This window comes from Malaclemys terrapin, chromosome 4 (genome assembly GCF_027887155.1).
Source record: "Malaclemys terrapin pileata isolate rMalTer1 chromosome 4, rMalTer1.hap1, whole genome shotgun sequence".
NCBI lineage: Eukaryota > Metazoa > Chordata > Testudines > Emydidae > Malaclemys > Malaclemys terrapin.
In genome coordinates, this window is record NC_071508.1 from 96,266,590 (window position 1) to 96,288,201 (window position 21,612).

Genomic DNA, 21,612 nt, shown 5'->3' on the forward strand with positions numbered 1-21,612 from the left:
TAATTTGATATGAAATATTACGCATCTAATATGCTGATTCCAACTTGAAACACTGCTTTAAACAATTTTTACTTCTGGTCTCCTTGAAGAAAGGACACATTGTATAATGGTCAAAGCACATGATCGTGAGTCAAGAATTGTGGTTCTATTCTTGCTTCTGCCCCATTCCTCAGTTTCCCCATTTGTAAAATGGAAGTGACAGTTCTTACCTAACTCTGTTTCTGAAGTTTATATCATTAATGTTTGTAACACTCTGAGGTACTTTAAGGGAAGATGCTATAGGAGTGCAGTACATTTGGAATGCATTTTGTACGGTCACCTTAAGCGGGGATATTTTAACATTTTTACTTTGAGTCCTCTTCAGGCATATCCTAGCTCTCACGACCCTTTATAGGACACAATAGTTTTCCTGGTGCTATAGGAGATGCAATGGTCCATTGGATATTGCTGGCATTTTAGAAAAAAATGGTAACAAAAACCTGCTTTAGAGGAGCATAGAAGATTGGAAAAAGGAGTAGGAAATGATCCACCTCTTCCGAAAAGGGCTACTGGCAACCTCAATTTCCAAAAGGCTTAATCCAGGATCATTGAAATCAATGGCAAAGCTTCTATAGACTTTAATGGTGCAGGATCAGGGCCAAATTGGGAACCACTGTCTTACAATAATCTGCTAGGTACCATATACTGAATTGCTAAATGCAACAACAGAAAGGACAATTTATTTGCAGAATAAAATAATAAAAATAAATAACCAGAAGATAAAGGAAAACTTTACATCTGTTGTCAGGGAAAGAAACACCATGTTCAGCTTGTATCAATTCTTGCCTAATGAAGTGTCTTGGAAGAAGCTATTCAGAAACCTTAGGACAATCATCTTGCTTTCTTTCTCTCAATAAAATATTTTCATTCAATTGACTCCCTAATTTTTAAAATCTGAAATATTATTTCATTCTTACTTAAAATGTATGTGACCTGTATGCACACACACTAAGTCACACACATGTACGACTAAAACAATAGGCCCAGGCTACAATGAAATATGTCTAAAGTGGCCACTGCAGGGACCAACAAAAATCAACTGCTTAAGAGAGGTGGTTTTACAATGGAGGTGGATTAGAAATGTAATCATTTCATTAGGGGATGCTTCAGGTTAGTCTCTCAAAAACATAATCTTATAAAGGGTTCACTGACAATACTACCTACTCTTCCGATTCAAATATGGTCAGTCATTATTACTGAGATGGCTTTTTGGGTTTCAACCTAATAATATCTAATGAAGGCTTGCCTATTACAAAGATATCAGACAGTCTTTCTTGAGCAATGACTTTTCACTTAAACTTAAAAAAATGAAAATAAAACGAAGTGAAGTCAATTTAGAGTTCATGAAAGGTACTGGATTGACACCAATGGAGATATAAATCCTTTACTTATCCACAAAGCTGGTAAAATGTGGGGGATCAGCAGCCAAAGCTTCAGCACAGCATCTCACTAATACTTTTATTAACTGCCACCCTGATCCAGAGGGGCTGTTTTTGATATGAAAACCAAGTTCAGTCTTTATAATATTCTTGGTAGTTTTGGCCTATACATTCAGATTGGCAGCCAAGGAGCCAACTGAAACCAGCAATGACATTCAGATACTACCTGAGTCAGACTAGAGCCAGTGACCTAGAAATGAAAGGCTCTGCATCCCATAACCAAACCCTTACTCGTAACTTAAAAAGAAAATGATGTTAATTCCATACCCTAATCCATTAATCATAAGCAATTCCTCTTCTTTTCCCATTCTGACACTGAGAAGGGAGCGAATCTGGCCTAGTGCTGCTAGTAAATTGATTGTATCCTGCACAGAAGCAGCACTAATAGTGTAGGCCTTCCTCAGAGCCTGCAGTAGCTCACCGATGCTGTCATATTGCCTACGAAGTAGGTTGAACATAATCCGGACTAATTCTGGATCTTGGATCTGGTCTTCCTGAGCCCAGCGCACCATAGTCTGGGATATGAGTTCCTTCAAAGTAGCTGAAATAACAAACAAATTATGTAAAACATTAATAACTACTGCAACAATTGTAAAGAAACCCTGCCAAAGCATTAAAGTACTTATTAGTTTGAAACCTCAAATGACTAACAGTGGCTGATGAAGCATTCACAACATAATAAGAGAGTACGGGCAGACTAATTTATCAATATGTCATATAAAGATTTTTTTTAAATCAAATTCCCTATTCAGAATTTAATTTTAGTACTTTTAAGAAAATTAGTGTTCGTGAAAAGTGGCAGGTTGGTATCAATTAAGAATGAAGCCCTCTACTTAGTCACCAAACTGATACAATATGGGCAGCAGTGCAATTTCCACATGCTGCCTTATCACAATAACATGGATAACAACAACATCCTTACTGGTAACGAGGTACATTTAAGTGCCATGCCAATTCATCCTTCATTTCCCCGCTGAGATTAAAAGAATAATTAGGACTGTCAAACAATTACAAAAATTAATCACAATTAATCACACTGTTAATAATAGTTAATTTAAATACTTTGGATGTTTTCTACATTTTCAAATATATTGATTTCAGTTACAACACAGAATACAAAGTGTACAGTGTTCACTTTATATTTATTTTTATTACAAATATTTGCACTGTAAAAAACAAAAGAAATACCGGTAGTATTTTTCAATTCACCTAATATAAGTACTGTAGTGCAATCTCTACCATGAAAGTTGAACTTACAAATGTAGAATTATGTACAAAAAAATAACTGCATTCAAAAATAAAACAATGTAAAACTTTAGAGCCTACAAGTCCACTCAGTCCAATTTCTTGTTCAACCAACCGCTCAGACAAACAAGTATTTTTACATTTGCAGGAGATAATGCTGCCTGCTTCTTGTTCACGTCACCTGAAAGTGAGTACAGGTGGTTCACATGGCACTGTTGCAGCCGCATCGCAAGATATTTACATGCCCGATGTGCTAAAGATTCATGTCTTTTCATGCTTCATCCACAATTTCAGAGGATATGCATCCATGGTTATGACAGGTTCTGCTCGATAACGATCCAAAGCAGTTCATTTCATTTTCATAATCTGAGTCAGATGCCACCAGCAGAAGGTTGATTTTCTTTTTTTTTTTTTGGTGGTTCAGGTTCTGTAGTTTCTGCATCAGAATTTTGCTCTTTTAAGACTTCTGAAAGCATGCTCTACACCTTGTCCATCTCAGATTTTGGAAGGCACTTCAGATTCTTAAACCCAGGTAAAACAGAGCAGGAGACATAAAATTCTCCCCCAAGGAGTTCGGTCATAAATTTAATTAATGCATTATTTTTTTAACGAGCATCGTCGGCATAGAAGCATGTCCTCTAGAATGGTGGCTGAAGCATAAAGGGGCATAAGAATGTTTAGCATATCTGGCACGTAAATACTTTGCAATGCTGGCTACAAAAGTGCCATGCGAATGCCTGTTCTCACTTTCTGGTGACATTGGTAAATAGGAACTGGGCAGCATTATCTCCTGTAAATGTAAACAAACTTGTTTGTCTTAGCGATTGGCTGAACAAGAAGTAGGACTGAAAGAGATTGCACTACAGTACTTGTATGAGGTGAACTAAATATAATATTTCATTTATCATTTTTACAGTGCAAATATTTGTAATCAAAATAATAATATAAAGTGAGCAGTGTACACTTTGTATTCTGTGTTGTAATTGAAATCAATTTATTTGAAAATGTAGAAAAACATTCAAAAATATTTAATACATTTCTATTGTTTAACCAGTGCGATTAATTTTTTTGACTTAATCACAAGAGTAAGCTGCAATTAATTGACAGCCCTAAAAATAATACTAATTGCAATGGTGATTTTTCTAATGTGAACACCTGGCCATTAGGGGCTAGGTTAGAACTGTCAAGTAATGTTACACATGCCACTGAAAGCAGATAGCAGCAATAGTTGGTCAATATCAGCCTTAGCAATTCTAATGCATGTAGTTATCATTCAATTTTTTTCTTTATACCTAAAAGTATGATCAATATATTTCTGCCTGCTCAAAATGGTTTGTGAACCTGTTATAAGGGGATGATATAACCCCTTTCATTATTCGATAGCACAACATGATTTCCGTTTGAGGAATATTATCAGATTCTGATCTCACAACAGTGTAATTCCATAATTGTAGTGGCATAAACTCCTGGTTTACATTGGTGTAAATGACAACAGAAGCACAAGGAGATGCTCTATTGTCTGGCGTGTTCTAAGATGGAGAAGGAATTCATGAACCAGGAAAAAAGATTTTTTAAAAGCAATCAACAAAAAGATTGGTTGATCCTTGCACATATGAGAACAGTTTAATTTAAGATCCCTTTTATATAACAGACATTATTTTATTCCTGCAGGGAGTTAATTCCCCACCTCCCACATTTTTTTAAATTGTCTGTTTATGTGACCAGCTTCCATCTTATAAACTGCCACACGCTAGTTTTGCAAAATTAGAGGTGTGAAAACAACTCTATATAAACAATAAGGCAACTATTCTCTCTGACTACTCAGAGTGGTCTCTGCTTGTTTATAGTAAGTTTTTAGCTGAGCAGTGTGGAAAAAAATAAGTTATGGCTCTCCTTTTAATTTATCCTTTGAATGAATGCTAGAGTTTTCGGTGCTGCTTCAGAGATACCATGCACTTTCAACTCATACAGTTATGGGTAATTATGAACTTTTATTAAAATATAGTATGTTTTATAGAACAAGAGCCATACCCCAGATTTTTAAAGGTATTTAGGCACCCAACTCCCTTTAAATATGTGGCCCACTGCTGGTCTAACACTATGAGCGTAGGATTGGTATGTAAGAACTACTGAGTTCTAATCTCAATTATTATACGGATTCTCTGTGTGGTTTTAGGCAACACAATTAATACCACTTCATTAGGTTACCCACCTGTACAATAAAATTAGTATCACCTACCTCACAGCACTGTTGTGCTGATTTATTAGTAAGTCAGTAAATGTATTGAGAGGTATGAAGATTAAAAGCATTAAGACTAGAGCTGGGCAAATACAGCAAAAATGTGTTCATGATCATTCATACAAATAAAATCAAGGGCTTTGTTGGTATTTGGGGACTGCTTTTCTTTTATTATTTGCAAAGATTCCAGTAAGCAAGCATTTATTTGCAAGAATGTTCATGGATAGCAAAAGTATTGCAAGTGCTAACATGGATAAATATTCCCAAGAGTATTTACACCAAAAGTCCTCTCTCCTGGCCGTTTTGAAAATCTCTTCTTTATTGTTCACACAACAGATTAGAATTACAGTAGCTCAAAGATAATTCACTGAAAGATAAGGGAATCATCCTTTTTTTCCCACAAAGCTTAGGTCATCCAATAAGGAAACAGAAACACTACTATATGACATAGGTAAGCAATTACACAGAATGAGTAGCTAAAAAAAAAAAAACAAACAGTAAAGCATCTGCTTGTGATTTTTTCCCCACACACAATCTACAGTGTACAATTTTTTGTTGAAACATTTCAGGGAATAAACAACAAATCTGTAAAAAACAAACAAACAAACACCTGTTTGTAGATAATTCACAAAGGGAAAAAGGGGACTATGTTTATCAAAAAATCTTTGCTCCAAGCAACTTGCCCAGCTCTACTGAGGAAGACATTTGAAATAAAAGATAGAGTAGCATTACTCTATCCGGGGGGAGGGATAGTTCAGTGGTTTGAGCATTGGCCTACTAAACCCAGGGTTGGGAGTTCAATCCTCAAGGGGGCCACTTAGGAGTTTGGGGCAAAAATCGGTACTTGGTCACTGCTAGTGAAGACAGGGGGCTGGACTCAATGACCCTGCAGGGTCCCTTCCAGCTCTATGAGGGACATATATCTCCATATATTAAATTACATGGTATAGTAAATGCCAAAGACATGGATTTTTTTAAAATAACTAATAAACTTACAGAGTAAGTATATCCTTGGAAAATTATCTTTAGTATTCAAGTTGACTAATCTCCAGAAAGTCAGCTATGAGGCTTAAATGGCCTGTATGTACATTATAAATAATTGAGGTGGGAGGGAGAAGTAATTTTTTTACATGAATTTAAAATTGGTTTATTTCTGAATTCACCAATTAATCTATTATTCTGTAATAAGCAAATTCTTTATCACCAAATAGAACAATCTGCAAACAAGCAGTTCTACCCAAAAAAACCCCAACCAACCAAACAAAAACCCAACGACAACTTTGAACCACTAGTAATTTGTATGGCCTAGCCTTAGAGCATGAAAGAGAGACCTGAAAAGCTGTTCAACCATAGACAGATAGCAGTCTTGCAAGCTAGTATATCTGACAGACTGGCATACAAGGTCTGGAGTTCCTGAATATACACATACAGGTGTTATCCATAATACCTGAGAATACTAGATATATGAATATCAAACTATGATTAGATTTTATCCTCATTGTTCTTGAATAAGGTTTTAATGTCAATTAAAATACCTGTCTCTGCTGGTACTCTTTTCAGGAGTCTAGCCAGAATATGACACAAGTATAATATTAATATTTGTGAAGAACTGAAAAAACTCATGGGATTTCTGATCTGGTTGAACTAACATGTTCTGGAGATTTTGCAAAGTCTATTTCAGTGAGATTTCTAGTCCAATTACCAGTACACAGAGATTTGTATGCAAAGAGCTTTGCTAATCACTGATCTATCTATTCCTTTAATCAAGCTTCCCAGTTTTAATGTAGTGTGCTTCATTAGCAATGGTTTAGCTGCACTGAAGCAAAACAGTAGTTAAGGAAATACAACTAACAGTAGCATTATTCCAGTAAGCGTAGCATACAAGCCTACATTTTGATAATGATCTAGAATCAGAGATGCTACAACAAAGCAGCAAAAAGATCTCAAAGTGCCTTATTATATAGAAGAACAGGAGTACTTCCTGTTCTTCTTTTTGCGGATACAGACTAACACGGCTGTTACTCTGAAACTTGTTATTATATAGACTTTTCGTTTTCCACCCACTATATGTTGGCAGTCTGTTCCCAAAGATATTCAGTGAAATACACAGAATTTGAAAATAGTAAAGCTTTATAAAAAGGAATGAAAAAGAGACCAAAATTTGACCTAAATTTACAATGAAAAACCAAGTATTTTCTTCACCCATAGCCACATGACTATGAGGAAAGGTTGAAAAATGGGCACTTTTTAGTATTGAGAAAAGAAGACTGAGGGAGGGCCCTGATAAGTTTTCAGATATGTTAAGGGCTGTTATAAAAAGGATGGTGATCAGTTGTTCTACATATCCACAGAAGGTAGGACAAGTAGTAATGGACTTAATCCTCAGCAAGGGAGATGTAGGTTAGATATTAGGGAAAAAAATCTAATTAAGTTCTGGAATAGGCTTCCAAGGGAAACTGTGGAATTCCTATGACTGGAGGTTTTTAAGAACAGGTTGGACAATTACCAGTCACAGATTGTCTAGGTTTACTTGGTCCTGCCTCAGTATAGGAGGATGAACCTAATGACGTGTTAAAGCCCTTCCAGCCTTACATTTCTATAATTCTATGAAAACATTTTACAGATTGAATATGAGGCTTATGTGATTGTCATAAGTATAAATGTTTATTTAAACAATTTATGTAATTGTTGTAATAATTATGAATTGTTACATTTACTCAATTAATGTACAAAACATTTAAACATCAAATCATTATATCAATGAGTAAGGCTTTATCAATCATATTTAGTTCTTTTAAACTAGTTTAGTGCCTCTAAGCTAGACCTAAATTATGAGAGGCTTTCATTAAAGTAGGAGGTGTAAGTTAGGTTATGTGCAAACTTGATGGACACCATGATAGTCATGGCTACATTTGTGTACAATGCTCCACTCAACACAGTGTCCTGAAGAGAGACTGTGAAATGGTACTTGATCAAGAACAGAGAAAGCAGATATGAAGCAATGAAATGATATTATTTCTCTCTTGTGGGCAAATAGCAGGATAAACTGTAGTTTGGTTAGCTGTCACTGGCAAGGTCAGACAGTGCTCCCTACCAGGTTGGTCTGACAAAAGTGGTATGTTGCATGCATCCCTGTGTGTCACTGCCAACACAAGGCAATTATTTGTCCTCATGGACAAGGATGTATAGAACACATTCTTCCCTCCCTCCTCTTGGCTGGGGGAAGAATCTAGGAGTCCGCTGACAGACCAGAGCCCATACCACAGAGCTGAGATTGGAGGGCTGAGGCTGAGTCTCCTCTGCATGCATTTGGTGAATCTAAGCCAGAAGCAAAGAGGGTCAACAGAAGAGCAACAAGAGGTGTTTGTTGTTTCTCTACCTGTCATATTCATGCACAGGTTCCCCTTTACCTCCAAGCAAGAAAAGGCACAGAATATGTATTTGCTGCTGCTGAAATTAACGAAGCATTCTCTCCTGCAAACCAGCTCACTTTCTATAGGACCAGCAAACGGCAAGTTTTCTTTCAAGAAAAAAGGAGACTAACTGCCGTGTTGTGTGTGTGTGTGTGTGTGTGTGTGTGTGAGAGAGAGTGTGTGTGTGAGAGAGAGAGAGAGAGAGAGAATGGAATTTATCGGTTTACAGAAAGTCGAAAATGATGATACCAACTCTTTAATTAGTGCAAAGCAGAATTTGCTGCAGTTTATGTAAACCAGTAGCATTTTGAAGGATCAGATACAAGTAGGCACCCCAATTGGCTTGCTTAAGAAATGTTTTAAGAAGGGATGAGAGTAAGTTTAATTTTTGCTGGTAACCCAATGATTTGGTTACATCAACACAGCATGAACAAAAAGGTGAGTACAGAAGACCATGTTCCAGTCTGCAAAGTACATCCCATTTTTAGCATACATCTCTTAAATGCAACACTAAAGTGGTTTAAAAGGACAGAGTTAGCTTGAAAAACATATTTTAAAAGTCTCATTTCCCCTGAATTAAGTTACTAGTGACATTTAAAAATCATTTTCATAATGCGTATGCAATTCTCCTGTTTTATCACTTATTCGGATATGCTAATTCTTTTGCAGAACAAGAAAGTTTGTTATGTACACATCTTGGCACTTGCTGCTGCCTTCCCTCAGCATTCTGCCATCATCCTGCCCACGCACTGCTCTAAAAGTGCACTCTCATCTATTCATTCTATGAGATGGCATCTGAGGAGAGCAACTGCTCCAGTTTGTGTGTTAGAGGTGTGACTGTAATAAACAAGCAGGTTATTTTATTATATCACTACTACATAGCAATTTGCATGGAGGTGGAGCTCCCCTCTCCCCCTCCCCCTCCCCCCCAAAAGCATTTGGGCTCCCACATGAAAGTTTAGAAAGGCAACCCCCTGCAACAGAATTTCAGGAGAGTAGCCCAGCCCAGCCCCTGCACCCCTAATGTCATACAGTAATAGGAATGTAGGGCTGGAAGGGACTTCTAGAGGTCATCTAGACCAGCCACTTGAACTGAGGCAGGACCACGTAAACTTAGACAGGTGTTTATCCAACCTGTTTTTAAAAACTTCCAATGATGGGGATTCCACAACCTCCCTTGGAGACCTTTTACAGAACTTTATACACCTCTACCTCGATATAACGCTGTCCTCAGGAGCCAAAAAATCTTACCATGTTATAGATGAAACCACGTTATATCGAACTTGCTTTGATCCGCTGGAGTGCGCAGCCCCACCCCCCCGGAGTGCTGCTTTACCGCGTTATATCCGAATTCATGTTATATTGGGCCGCGTTGTATCGGGGTAGAGGTGTAGTTGCAAAGTATTTACTAATATTTAACCTAAATCTCCCTTGCTGCAGATTATGCCCATTAGTTCTTGCCCTACCTTCTGTGGAGATGGAGAACAACTATAGGTTGTCACTGTACTATTTATAACAGCTCTTAACACATCTGAAGATTCTTATCAGGTCTCCCCATAGTCTTCTTTTCTTGGGACTAAACATGAGCAGTTTTTTTAACCTTTCCTCATAGGTCAGGTTTTCTAAACCTTTTATAATTTGTGTTGCTCTCCTCTCGACTCTCTCCAATTTGTCCACATCGTTCCTAAAGTGTGGTGCCTAGAATACGACACAGTATTCCAGTTGAGGCCTTACCTGTGCTGAGAAGAGCTGGATACGTATCTCCCTATCCTACATACAACACTCCTGTTAATACATCCCAGAATATTAGCCTTTTTCACAACTGCATCACATTGCTAACTCTTATTCAATTTGTGATCCACTATAATCCCCATTATCCTCCATGGTTTCTCCACAATCTGCTCTTACTGATTTTAATTATTTGCATTTATGGATTTTAAAATGATACAAAAGTAAAATCAGAAAGGCTACAAAACTCCCAAACATTTGCAAAGTCCCAGACTGCTATATCACTGCTCCCCTACAACATCTCCTTATTGATTTCATGTTTGCATTTATGTAACAGAGAAATTCTTCCTGTATTTCATGTAATTCTTCACTGTTGTCATTGATGACATAAATAAAAATTCATCTGAAGTAATTTTTGCCATGTCAACATAGTAATCATTTACAAGTGTGACACAAGGGCTTTTCTACTTTCTAACGATCTCTACACAATATAAACTGCAGTTCAGTGACCAAAATATTCTAGTACTAATCACACAGTTTTATTCCAGTATTTTATTCTATTATATTCTAGTATTGTCACATAATTTTAACATTTGACTACACTGAAGAACTACATCGGTAACAAGACAATTAAAAATACAATCTACTGACCACAAAAATAATCAGGCTACTTTTAGAAGACAACTTACATTAAACACAAATTGTAAGAGAATATGAAAAAATAATAATGTGTATCTAAATGATTAAACTGAATTTATAAATCCAGAATAATTATAAATTCATTACATGGCATCTTAACTATCTCTGTAAATACTCCAGAGGCATTAACAGGTGGCAGCTTATGCTTCAGTGCTGTAAACAAGTATCTTTTCTTGCTTACAAAGTATCCTGGGTTGTTGTAATTTGACTCCTTACACAAAGCTTTAAATGAGAGATAGACATGTATGAGTGAACACAGCTGCTAACTAAGTCAGTATATGTGTGAAGTAGTAACCCAGATAGCTTATCTGACATTTTGTTAGGAGTACCATTTTCTAAGTTTACTGTAGGCTGTTAGCACAAATTCAGAAGGATTAACCTTTGGCGTTATAGGGCTGAAGTCCTGAAGATACACATAAGATATTGGAAGCATGACCCCCCAGTAATTTATTATTATTAACAAACACTGATAAGTACAGAGAAGTGTTTTTAATAGTCAACCATTAAAAGTAGAAGCAGCCTTAGGAATTGGTAATAACATGTTTCTAATTTACAAATATACAGCATCCTATCTGAAAAACTTTTGATAGCTTTAGTGTATTATGATTTATGACAATACTTGTAGTATTCCCTAGCTGACCTTTAATTACTCTAGAAAGAATTTAAATGGATGTAGAGTATTTAAAGCAACATATTCCTTTAAATTATTTTTTAAAACTATGAGTATTAGTATAAGGACATAAAAAACGGTTACTCACCTTCTCATAACTGTTGTTCTTCGAGATGTGTTGCTCATATACATTCCAAGTAGGTGTGTGCGTACCGCGTGCACAGTCATCAGAAAGTTTTTCCCCTAGCAGCACCCGGCGGGTCCACTGTGGAGCCCCCTGGAGTAGCGCCTTCATGGCACTCAATACGCCTCCTCAGTTCCTTCTTGCTGGTTACTCCGACAGAGGGGAAGGCGGGTGTGTTTGGAATGGATATGAGCAACACATCTCAAAGAACAATGGCTACAAGAAGGTGAGTAACCATTTTTTCTTCTTCAAGTGCTTGCTCATATTGATTCCAATTAGGTGACTCCCAAGCCTTACCTAGGCAGTGGGGGCAGCGTTATGGAATCGCTGATTGGAGCACCCCTCTGCCGAAAACTGCAACATTGCTGGCATGCCGGATGATGGTGTAATGAGAGGTGAAAGTTGCTGCCCTGCAGATTTCTTGTATCAGGACCTGGCCCCTCGTGAAGTGTGCTGTAAGAGCCGGGGCTGGTATTTTGGCCAGCTCATAGCACATGTGGATGCATGACGTGATGCAGGAAGATATTCTTTGAGATGAGACTGGGAGTCCTTTCATCTGGTCTGCGACCACTATGAACAACTGGTTCGACTTCCTGAATGGCTTAGTGCGCTCAATGTAGAAAGCTAGTGATTGCCGAAGTGATTGCTAGTGATATCCCTCCCTTGGGGGGAGGGATAGCTCAGTGGTTTGAGCATTGGCCTGCTAAACCCAGGGTTGTGAGTTCAATCCTTGAAGGGGCCACTTGGGGATCTGGGGCAAAAACAGTACTTGGTCCTGCTAGTGAAGGCAGGGGGCTGGACTCAATGACCTTTCAAGGTCCCTTCCAGTTCTTGAGATGGGATATCTCCATTAATTATATATATGAACATCGAGGGAATGCAGCCTCTGCTCATGGCTACTGTCATGAGGCATAGGGTAAAAAACAGGCAGGAAAATATCCTGACTAGTGTGGAAGTGTGACACAACCTTAGGAAGAAAGGTCAGGTGAGATCTGAGTTGCACCTTATCCCTGTGGAAAAATGTATTAGGGGGGTTTGAGGAGGGCCTTTAACTCAGACACCCTCCTTGCTGATGTAATGGCGACCAGAAAGGCTACCTTCCTGCAGTTCAAATGGGGGCCCCATTAGCCTGGAGAGGACCGGGTTAAGGTCCCATGCGGGGACAGGCTGTCTGATCTGCGAATGTATGTGTTCCAGACCCTTGAGGAACCGACCAACCATAGGGTTGGCGAAAATGGAGTGACCAGACGCTCCCCGGTGGAAGGTCGAGATAGCAGCGAGGTGTACCTTTGTGGAGGACGTTGCCAGGCCTTGCTGTTTCAGGTGCAGAAGGTAATCTAAGATGAGAAGTCCCTGGAGAGGGGGTATACGATGCTGGTCACACCAACAAGTAAATCACATCCACTTTGCCAGATATGTGGCTCTAGTGGTGGGCTTCCTGCTGCCAAGTAGGACCTCCCTTACTTGTTCTGAGCACAGAACCTCCATGGGGTTCAGCCATGAAGCTTCCAAGCCGTGAGGTGGAGGGACTGCAGGTCGGGGTGATGAAGGCGACCATAGTCCTGAGTGATTAGATCAGGGAGGTGAGGCAACGTGACCAGGGCGTCCACTGACAGTACTAGGAGTGTGGTGTACCAATGTTGTTGAGGCCACGCTGGTGCTACCAGAATGATCTCTGCCCCATCCCTGCGGACCTTGAGTAGGACCTTGTGCATGAGAGGGAATGGGGGGAAAAGGTGTAGAGCAGATGGCCTCCCCAGGGTAGCAGGAATGAGTCCGTGATTGATCCCGGGCTGTGTCTCTGGAAGGAGCAGAACACTGGGCACTTCCTGTTGCTCTGGGTGGCGAACAGGTTGACCTGCGGAAACCCCATTCTTTGGAAGACAAGGTGTATGACATCCAGTCTGATGGACCACTCATGATTGTGGAAGGACCTGCTGAGATGGTCCGCCAGTGCGTTCTGAACTCCTGGCAGATAGGATGCTTCCAGGTGAATGGAGTGGGCTATGCAGAACTCCCAGAGCTGAGGGCTTCCTGGCATAGGGGAGAGGACCGGGCTTCACCCTGCTTCTGGATGTAAAACATGGCAGTGGTGCCCTTCAGAACTGCTACACACCAACCTTGTAGTTGGGCCTGAAAGATCTGGCATGCTAGTCGCACTGCCCTCAGCTCCTTGATGTTGACATGGAGGGAGAGCTCATCCTGCGACTAAAGGCCCTGTGTTTGGGGGTCTAACAAATGCACACCCCATCCCAGAGATGACGCGTCCATTACTAGGCACAAGGAAGGCCGAGGGCTGCTGAAGGGGACTCCTTCGTACCGTCTCCAAGGATTGAGCCACCATTGAAAGGACTCGAGCACCTGCCCCGGCACCATGACCACTGAATTCAAGCTGTCGCATCTCAGACGGTAGGCTGAAGCGAGCCAGGCCTGTAGAGGCCTGAGCCTCAGTCTGGCAAGCCAAGTCACGTAAGTGTAGGCTGCCATGTAGCCAAGGAGACTCAGGCATCCCTTGCTGTAGTAGTTGGGTATTGCCTGAGGCCCTGAATGATATCTGTGATGGCTTGGAAATGAGGCTCTGGCAAAAGTGCTCTTACCTGCACTGAGTTCAACACCGCCCCGATGAATTCTATTCTATTCGGTTCCAAGGGTGACTTCCTCAAGTTCAGGAAGAGACCCAGTCTCTCGAATGTGAATCTTACCAATCTGATTTGAGACTCCACCTGCCTCCTGGTGCGGCCCCTGAGCAGCCAGTCTTCGAGGTAGGGGTATACTTGCACACGCCTCCGATGGAGGAAAGTGGCCACGACTGACATGCACTTGGTGAATACTCGGGGGGGGTTGTTGAGAGGCCGAATGGACGGACCGTGAATTGATAATGCTTGTGGTCAAAGCGTAGGAATCGCCTTTGTGCAGGTCGAATAGGTATATGGAAGTACGTGTCTTTCATGTAGAGGGTGGCAGACCAGTCTCCAGGGAGGGACTAATGGTGCCCAGGGAGACCATGCAAAGTTCACCTTTAACATGAACTTGAGTCCTCGCAGATCTAGAAAGGGTCTGAGACACCCCTTGGCCTTGGGGATTAGAAATATTGGGAGTAGAATCCCTTGCCCCGAGCTCCTGAAGGACCTTCTCCACCGCTCCCATGGCAAGGAGCACTTGCACCTCCTGGATAAGGAGTTGCTTGTGAGAAGGAGGTGAGAGGGAGGGCAGGAGCAGAAATGGAGAGAGTATTCCACTTCCACTGTGCGGAAGACCCGGCGATCCGAAGTTATTTGGAAACAAGCACGGTAGAAGTGGGACAGATGATTCAAAAAAGATGGGGAAGGATCCAGAAGTGAGGATGGTGTGCTGTCCTCGGGTGCACCTTCAAAAGGCCTGTTGGAACCCGATGATAGTTTATTTGGGCCCTCGCCCTTCCTGGATGGGGGGTTGGAAGGCTTTCATCTGCCATTCCTGCCCCTTCTCCTATAAAATCCTGCCTTGGCTGAGGAGGATAGAAGAGTTGCTGCTGTTGCTGAGGCTTGAAATGTTTACATTGGGTTACCGGGGTGTGCATACCCAAGGATTTCGTGATAGCCCTTGAGTCCTTTAGGCTATGCAGCCTAGAGTCAGTCTGCTCCACAATCAGACCTGCCCCATCAAAAGGCAGGTTCTGCATAGTCTGTTGAACCTCGGGCGGGAGTCCTGAGGCTTGCAGCCATGAGCTATGCCTCATGGCAATACCGGAGGACAAGGTGCACGCTGCTGAGTCCACAGCATCCAGTGAGACCTGTAAAGAGGTCAGTGCCACTGCCTTGCCCTCCTCCACTATCGCTCCAAACTCCTCCCTGGACTCAGTAGGCACCAGCTCCTTAAACTTGAGCATTGAGTTCAAGGAGTTGAATCTGTACCTACTCAGAATTGCCTGCTGGTTGGCAAACCTGAATTGTAACCCCCCCGTAGAATATACTTTGCGCCCAAATAAATCCAGGCGCTTGGTATCCTTGGACTTAGGTGCTGGGGCTTGTTGTCCCTGCCTCTTCTTCTCGTTTACTGCAGCCATCACCAATAAGCAATGCGGTGGATGTGTGAAGAGGTATTCGTACCCCTTAGATGGGATGAAATACTTCCTCTCCACACCCTTTGCGGTGGGAAGGATGGAGGCTGGGGTCTGCCAAATGGTCTTAGCATTGACCTGTATGGTCTTGATGACGGGTAGAGTCACCCTCAATGGACCTTCTGGGGCCAGGATGTTGACCACTGGGTCCTCCAACTCCACCATCTCCATGCCCATATTTCGTGCCACCCTACAAAGGAGGTCCTGGTGGGCGCAGCTGTTTATTGGGGGGGGGGGTCCAGAGACAGAGGTGCCTGCAACCGCCTCATCCAGAGAGGAAGACAAGGAGGCTAATGGTGGAACAGAGTCCTCCTACCTTCTTGATTTCCAGGGGCCTCCTGTCCTGCCTCTCTGACTGGCCTAACCACATCTGGATCAGGCTCAGGAACTGGGGTTGGTTCCAGGGGAGGGCGAGCAAACGGTACCACCTCAGCACCTCTAGAGGTGAGGCAACTGGCGGAAGCCTCCAGCACTCGCAGTTCAGAGGTCGCCAAACAGGAACCTTTAGATTGGGTGCCCTGGGCCTGGTGGTACACCCACGGGGTCCAAAATGGCCACTGTGCTAGTCCCTGCCACTGTGCAGGCTATGGCCCTGCCCCCACCTCAGGCCTTCCATGGCCCAACCAGTGCTGGCCCTGCTCCGAGTATCTAGACCCTGTCTCTGAGTCTGAAGACGGAGACCAGGATCATGATGTCCAGGGTGGTGCCGAGTGGAGCTGGACTGGTGGGTGGCACCATGCTGGGGAGTGGTGTCGCGATGCTGGGGAGCGGTGCCGCAATCTGGAGTGGTGCCATGAGCAGGATCTGTATGGGGTCGCTGATTGGTGCCAGAATGACTGGTGCTGGGAGTAGGACCTGCTGCATGATGGGGATCGACACGAGGATCGGCATCACAAGCAGGAGTGCTGGCGCAACCTGGAGCAGTGCTGCGAGTATGACTTGGTGCCACAATTGCAAGTGGCGCCAGGACTCCGATCAGTGACAGGACTCCAATTGGTGCTGTGATTCAATCAGCAGTGCCGAGGGATGGAGCATTGCCAGTTTGCCTCTAGACATTGCAGAACTGGAGGTTTGGTGCGAAGGGCCGGGGATCGCGGTGCCATCATGGCCATGAGGTTCCTCATGGCCTCAAAGGTATCCGCGATGGATGGCAATTCCACCTCCTCCACGACCTGGCCCAGGGAGTCCAACGGCACTGGTCTCTACGGTCTTCCTTGTGGGACTGAAGTCGATGGTGCTGGCTCCAAAGACTTCAGCACTGGGTGCTCCTCTCTAGGACATGCCCCACTGGCCAGCTCCAAAGGGGTGGATTTCTGAGTCGGAAATCCACTCCTCCCCTGCTTCAGGTGCTGCCTCTGCGCCAGGGAATGGGACCAGTGTTGGGTCGATTCTGCCGGTTTCAGCACTGGGGAGTGGCAGTGCTGTGGGTCTTTGCCAGAGTCTTTCCACAGTGCTCCTTCTACCACTGCCGCCGGGACACTGCGCACCAATGAGCTCGGTACTGGGTCTTGCCACGCCAATGTAGGTTGCGATCTGAGTGCCGCCTCCATAAGGAGGTGCTTGAGGTGAAAGTCTCACTCGTTTTTTGTTCTGGGGTAAAACCCTTTACAAATCTTGCTCTTGTCTGCTTGGTGTGCTTCCCCAAGACACTTTAAACAAGTGTTGTGGGGGTCACCCATTGGCATGGGCTTGTTGAAGGACTTGCAGGGCTTGAACCCCTGGGACTTAGGCATGTAAGTCCCTCAAAGAGAATGCAGCTGGGGTGGAGGGTAAACCTCCCAGCCCAACATCTAACTAACCACTAACTATAATAACTAAGAACTAACTAAGAAGTACAAAGTACAAACAATCCAAATAGAAGCTAAGGAAACATGGAGAACTTGCAAAGCAAGACGCCACAGTTCCAACGACCGTCACTGGTGGTAAGAAGGAACTGAGGAGGTGCTGGATTGGCAGGGTCATATATTGAGCACCATGAAGGGGCCACTCCAGGAGGCTCCAACAGCCGACCTGACGGGTGCTGCTAGGGAAAAAACTTTCCGATGACTGTGCACGCGGCGTGCACACACCTAATTGGAATCGATATGAGCAAGCACTCAAAGAAGAATTTTTCATTCTCACTTACCGTGTGCATGAATATGCAAAATTACATTGGTCACCTTTAACATTTCCAGTTGCTTAAAGCCAGTTCTTACAGAGACTTGTACATGTGCTTAACTTTTCCCCACTGTGAGCAGTTCCACTGCCTTCAACAACACATGCACAAGCCTTTGCAGGATCAGGACGTAGTACAATTAAACATGACACAGAATACTACTAGAAACGATGTACCATTACCTAAGAAAACTGATAAGGTTTTGAGGAGAAATGTATTTTGCATTTTAATGCAGGCTTTTAGTAGTTTAAAATACTCCAATTCAAATGGGCATACAATAACAGTGGGAATAAAAAATTGTGTGTGTTTATTGTAGATAATATTTTTTTATTTTTTAAAAATGTTAATAATAGTATTACTTTTATTGTTATTACTTCAATTCTTTTTAAAATATTTAAACAATAGGGAGGAAAGGAAGTTTGTTTCAAAAACCAAACAGTCTCAAAAAGCTTCTTTCAGGAGTGAGAAAAGGAAAAAAAAAACTATTGAATATAAATTTGGCATGCACAGATGCAAAGATGTAAAGTTCTACATTCCCTCTAGAGGCATATGTATTAGTAGCAGCTAAAAATGTTTATCTTTTTAATTATGGAGAGATGCTTCACCATTGTTATTTTTGGTAACACAGTCATAAATAGCAGAGGACTAACCACCTCCTTCTTAGGCCACATAGGAACTACCTGGAACCTATCCTGAAAACAGCTGTTCCTGAATGTACTTCCTATGACTTAGCCATCTACAGAATCAGGTCACTACTTCTCTAGTACCGCTTTTTGGGGGGAGTAGGGTGGGGAAAGAGAGAACAAATCAGCATTTTGTCATGTTTGTGCTATAATGCATCGTGGCATTACATAGTAGCCTGAGAGAGTGTTTTCAAGTCAAGCTACCTCCACATAAATAGCTCTATATAATGTTCTGATAATGGGGTTGTGGTCAGGGACTTGGGAGATGCAGGTTCAGTTTCCTGCTCTGCCATAGATTTCTGGGTGCACCTGGGTGAGTCAGTCTCTTTGTGTCTCGGTTCCCCTTCTGTAAAATGGGGATCACAGCACTTGCCTACCTCACAGGGGTGCTGTGAGGATAAATATGTTAAAAGAAGCTAAGACACTACAGTGATGGAGCTCACATACGGTTGGGGGGGAGGGAGGGAGAGAGAGAATGTTTAAAAAAAGGATACCCTTAAACAAAACAAAAATGCACAAACAAGAAGAATTTCCCCCGCAACCAATATGGAGGAGGAGAGAGGAATTTCACAGATGACATTTCTACTATGAATTTTTAGGAAGAGACTTAGAAGGCTTTTATTTTTCCTCATATATCTATCTATATATTCAATGGCAAAAAGCTATGTTAATTGTAGAGTGAAGGCTGCTTGGTGGTATGTCATCCCCTTTCAGAGGACTGAACTGAGCAAAACTAAAACTTCTGAAAACCATGAAATGCAGAATTAAGGTTGTCTCCCCTTTAACACACACACAGACTGTGCCCTACTAGCCATGCTTCAGCAAACCTCTCCAACCATGTCCTGACCCATTCACTGTGTTCCCCAGTCGAGCCTGGCCCCTCCCCACTACTGTACCCAGGATCACCACAGCAAGCAGGAAATGCATCTCCCTGAAGTCTTCACACCATGGTAAGCAAACATTTCTATTGCTGTTACTTTCCTCCCTCCTATAACCCAATTCCTGCAATGCCTGGAGGAAAGAACAACTAAAAGTGTTCCCGGTTGCATTCCACAATAGTTGGAGGATGGCGATATGGCAGAGCCAGCAAGAGAAATTACGGACAGCATTTCTGTTAAAAAACAAACAAACAGAGTTTTACGTTTGAGAAAAAGACCCTGTAACCGCTATCGAACAGATGAACCCCATCTCCAAAAAACAGTGAGGTGTCAAAGTTGTTTATGTTTCTATGCCATACAGTTCATTTTCCAGTCTGCCATAAATAAGACTGCATGTTTCTCACAGCAGGAAAAAAGTCATAGATAGCATGATTTTCTTTTTTTCTGCATCTGTGACTCAGACTGCAATGGTGGCTCCTACGGCTTCTGTCCTGCGGGGCTGGGCCCAGCTCCCTGCTCTGGCTCCCTTCCCTCCGGGGTTGAGATTAGGATTGTGCTGCCGGGATGGAGGATACTGATGCCGGTTGTCAGGCCATTTATAAAAATCACAGAGTAGTAACTAAATCATGACTTTTGCTAAGTTTATCATGACTGCTCTGTGATTTTTGACCAAAAAAAAAAAAAAGTCATGACAAATCTGCAGCCCTAGCCATGAACCCTCAGATTTCCCAATTAATGTTCTTCCAACACTTATGCATATCTCTCATGCAGTGTTGAGATGCACTGTCTGAGGGTGGATTGCAGAAAGGATGAGGAACAAGGTGGCGGGGGAGCACTGTCAGAGCTGTGGGAGGTAGGGGGTTGGGATACATTATCAGAGCTGTGGGGCGTAGGGGATTGGGGTACACTGGCAGAGCTGTGGGATGCAGGGGGTTGTGGTACACTGAGAGCTGTGGGATGCAGGCAAGTTGGGGTGTAATGTCAGAGCTTGGACTTCAGGAAGGTTGGGGTGCATTAGCAGAGCTGGAGTGCATTGATAGGGTGGGGCTGCACAGTGCTGGATGCAGGAAGATTGGAGTACACTGGCAGAGCAGGAGGTGCAGGAATTTGGGATGCACTGGCAGAGCTGGAGCTCCATGGTCATTGGGGTGCATTGGCAGTTAGGGTGCAGCAAGGTTGGTGTGCACTGGATGGGATGCACTTGAAGAGCTATGCACTTCAGGGGGTGAACTGGCAGAACTGGGGTGCTGAGTGTGAGGTGCATGAGAGAGCTGCTGGGTGAAGGGGGTTGTGGTGCACTGGCAGGGTTGGGGTGCAAGTAGGTTGAGGTACACTGGCAGAGCTGCATGATGCAGAGGGCTGGGGGTACTCTGGCAAAACTGGGAGTGCAGAGGGACCTGTGGAGTGCAGGAAGGTTTGGGTGTGCTGCAGAGTGCAGGATAGTTGGAGTCCACTGGACGAGCTTGAGGTGCAGGTGTGTTGGGAGTCCAATGACAGATCTGGGGTTTTGGGGGCAGGGGAGCTCCAGGGGTTTGGGGTGCACTAGCAAAGCGGTGGGGGTGTGTGTGCCATGCCTGCACCTGAGCCTCCAACCTCAGTAACCTTGCCCCACCATCCATCCCCAATTATTGCCTGCCCCTCATTGCAGCCCTAAGCCCCTCCCCCTCCATCCCCATTCCTCTGCCTCCTAACATCTCTCCCTCCTGAGAAGCATTCACATTTCCTCTCCCCAAAGACTTTGATTACAGTCCTCCCCAAATAAAATTGCACCCATGACTCACAAACTGCAGCAACCTCTAGCTGCTCAGTTCAAAACTGCTTTTGTCTTAGGTGGAAGCTAGTGACTAAGGGCGAGTCTGTGATTCATCCAGTCATTAGTACCTCTCAGTTTAACAGTACAAGGCAGTAGAAGGAAACTTTGGGGCGGGGGGCGCGGAGGGAGTTTGGGAGGGGGGTTGTAATTTAGGAATCCTCTCAAATAACCCCAAATTTGGATCGCTAACACTGGCCCCGGCGCCCATGAAGCCGGGGTGCTTACGATCTAACATAGCCACAGACAATACAATTAAAAGTGTGCTCTACTACACATTACTATTAGTTTAAGCTCAACAGTAGTGACTTGAATTTTAAATGTTCATGTTGTATCACTGTGACATTAGCCAGGGTGCAATCTGGACTGTGAAACAGCTGTGTCCCCTCAA

The 21,612-nt window shown here is 42.9% G+C and overlaps 1 protein-coding gene across 17 annotated transcripts in view; it reads right to left on the bottom strand.

Annotated features, from left to right (window-relative positions):
* RYR3 (ryanodine receptor 3) overlaps positions 1 to 21,612 on the bottom strand; it is a 551,551-nt gene that overhangs the window by 242,190 nt on the left and 287,749 nt on the right. For all 17 annotated transcript variants that reach the window (XM_054027214.1, XM_054027212.1, XM_054027213.1 and 14 more), the window contains one exon: positions 1,746 to 2,019. In XM_054027214.1, the coding sequence (XP_053883189.1) occupies positions 1,746 to 2,019 (274 nt within the window). The remainder of the gene's footprint in view (positions 1 to 1,745; positions 2,020 to 21,612) is intronic.